This window comes from Eschscholzia californica, unplaced genomic scaffold, assembly GCF_041429995.1.
Source record: "Eschscholzia californica isolate CP2 unplaced genomic scaffold, dmEscCali1.0.p SCAF_2, whole genome shotgun sequence".
Classification (NCBI taxonomy): domain Eukaryota; kingdom Viridiplantae; phylum Streptophyta; class Magnoliopsida; order Ranunculales; family Papaveraceae; genus Eschscholzia; species Eschscholzia californica.
Window position 1 is genome coordinate 50,741,922 of NW_028238309.1, and position 2,792 is coordinate 50,744,713.

General features: G+C 36.4%; 1 protein-coding gene across 1 annotated transcript; it reads right to left on the minus strand.

Moving 5' to 3' along the window:
* Positions 1-214: 214 nt before the first annotated feature.
* On the minus strand, positions 215-2,506 carry LOC147558747 (receptor-like protein EIX2). Its single transcript, XM_086659104.1, has one exon. It carries the CDS (start codon positions 2,504-2,506, stop codon positions 215-217), a length of 2,292 nt encoding a protein of 763 aa, XP_086515230.1.
* Between the last annotated feature and the right edge of the window lie 286 nt (positions 2,507-2,792).

A 2,792-nucleotide genomic window follows, 5' to 3' on the forward strand; every position in this document is an offset into this window, starting at 1 on the left:
TAATTAAATGTTGACACATGCTAACTTATAACATTTGAGTTGCTATTTGGGGATGTGCCGGTTACAAACAAGTCATCAAACCCCAACTAATGAAATTACAGAAAAAAATGAAGAAACCTACGACAACATGAAGAAGGAAAGTCTCATTCTGATTAAGATTGGTCTGTTATTTGAATGGCTCTTACCGGTTACCATATTGATACATATTTGCAAACTACCATGTGCAAAATTTAAAGAGGTTTTGTATCATAGAAGTAATGAATCCAAAATAAGCATGTCTCCAAGATTGCTTCCATAATAACACCCCGCAGAAACCCCAAAAACCTGTTACAAATCCCAGTCCTGCACTTATATAAAACCACTTCGTCTCAAGCCAATCATCCTCCTCATCTTGTTTTCGTCCACCATGTCCGGGCAGCTGAGCTTGTTCATCGCCTTTGCAGTTCTCGAGTGGAATACCACAGAGTTCAGGGTTGCCAAGATAACTCAGTTCAGTAAAGCTTTGTAATTGGGTACTAGAAGGAATCTTCCCTGACAAGTTATTATATGACAAGTTCAAGTGATTCAGAGAATTCAAATTTGTAATGCTTTGAGGAATTACACCCAAAAGTTTGTTGCTTGAGAAATCAAGAGATTCCAATGTGCTCATCTTCCCTATTTTGGTTGGAATCTTTCCTGTAAAATGATTCTCAGATAAATTCAAAAATCGTAACTCATGAAGTGTTGTTAGATCTTGAGGAATCTCTCCGGATAAGTTGTTTCCAGATAGATCCATGGTTGTAACAAGCCCAAGAGTGTTTCCATACGCATGTTTCTTTCCATTTGTCACAAGTGAAACAGTTTCTTCATATCCCCCACTGTAGATGGGAATATAGTTTATCTGTTTTTTTTGCTTCAAAGTCTTGGCACTTAAATTGCTGAAACATCTTGGAATTGATCCTGATAAGTTGTTATGAGCGATATCCGGTATTCGTAGTGAAGTAAGGTTACAAAATGCTTCTGGAATACCACCACTGAACTTATTTAGACGCAACCTAAGAAGTATAAGCCCTGCAAAGTCAGCTCCCAGCCATGTTGATATGCTTCCACTGAATTTATTTTCACCAAGATCAATCGTTATTAACTTGGTACAGTTTCGCAATGACTGAGGTAGTTCACCGGATAAAGAGTTATTACCCAAATGCAAGGATTGTAAATAAACGAAAGAACCAATAGAGCTTGGAATTTTTCCGGTTAACTTATTACTTTCCAAGTTTAGCAATGACAGATAGGATGAGTTAAACCAACGTTCTGGAATCTCTCCAAACAGGGCATTGTTTGAGAGATCAAGATATCGTAATGTACACATTTCGCCCAACTCTGGATGACATCGGAAAGAGGAAATAGGACCGGATAAGAAGTTGTGAGAAAGATCTAGTAGTGAAACATTAGATACACTAGGTAGTGGGCCGTTAAAATAGTTGGAAGTCAAGTTAACTGATGCAGATGCATAAATAGAACTAAATTTCAATAACTTTGGTAATTCTCCAGTGAGACTATTGTGGCCTAGATTCAAGTGATTCATTTGAGAAGACATGTTCCAAAACCAAGTAGGAACTGTACCTGAAATTCTTGTGTTGGATAAATCAATATACTCTAATTTTGTTTGTGTTTTTAACCATTGGGGAAATCGAGATCCTATGTGACAATTTTGAAATGATAATCGTTCGAGTTGAAAAGGAGGTTTCCAAGCAGATCTCAACTTCAAATCAACTGAATCAATAAACAACACTTTTAGTCTTCGGAGATTGGCGAAGTTGGCTTTAGTTACAACGCCCCTTAATAATGATAATCTTTCTAAATTTGAGAGATGCCATATTGTTTCGGGCAATGATCCATTCAATTCATTTCCACCAAGGAATAAATCCCTTAATAATGATAATCTTCCTAACGACGAGGGAATTGAACCAGAAAATGAGTTATACGCAAGAGAGAGGTATTCGAGATTCTGTAATTTCCCCAATTGCTCAGGCAAAGGGCCAGAAAGTTTGTTACCTGATAAATCCAACGACTTCAAACTACTGGTGATACATCCAGATGAATTTATTAAAAATCCAGATATATCTCCACGGAGTTTGTTTATTCCCATGTTTAATTTCTGCAAGTGGCATAGATTTCCTAAGGTATTTGGTATCTCCCCTTCAAGCTCCAAATTAGCGCTTAAATCAAGGCTCTTTATTGAAGTCAAATAACCAATATCTTTTGAAATCGTTTCGTAGAAATAATTGTTACTTAGATCAAGTTCTTCAAGTCTAGTAAGATTATATAACCATTCAGGTAATGAAGAATTCATTTTGTTACCACTAAGATGGAGAATTGAAAGAGATGTAAAGTTTATGAGTGGAAGAGTTGGTACTATGGATGAATCTAGATTACAACCAGCAAGACGTAACTCGACTAAAGATGGGAGCATGTTAATCACATGATGCCACTTATGACTTACCCTGTTGAGGTTCAAATAACTCATGTCAAGATGTTGGAGAGAAGAAAGATGAGAGAGCCATTGAAGATCACTAACATCTAGCATGTAGTTGTAACTAATATCAAGAAAATGAAGATTGGATAAGTTTCCAAGTTCCTGAGGAATAATTCCACCAAAATTTGTTCGTTGTAGATTGAGATACCTCAAATTATGGAGGGACCCCAAGAAAGAAGGTAACTGACTACCCTCAAAATTATTGAAGCTTTAGTTTAAATGACTTAAATATTTTAGTTCAAGCAGAGAAGGATTTAATTTACCACCTAGTGATAAT

Coding starts and splice junctions, on each gene's coding strand:
- LOC147558747 (XM_086659104.1), bottom strand. CDS start 2,506: ATGAGTTATTTGAACCTCAACAGGGTAAGTCATAAGTGGCATCATGTG.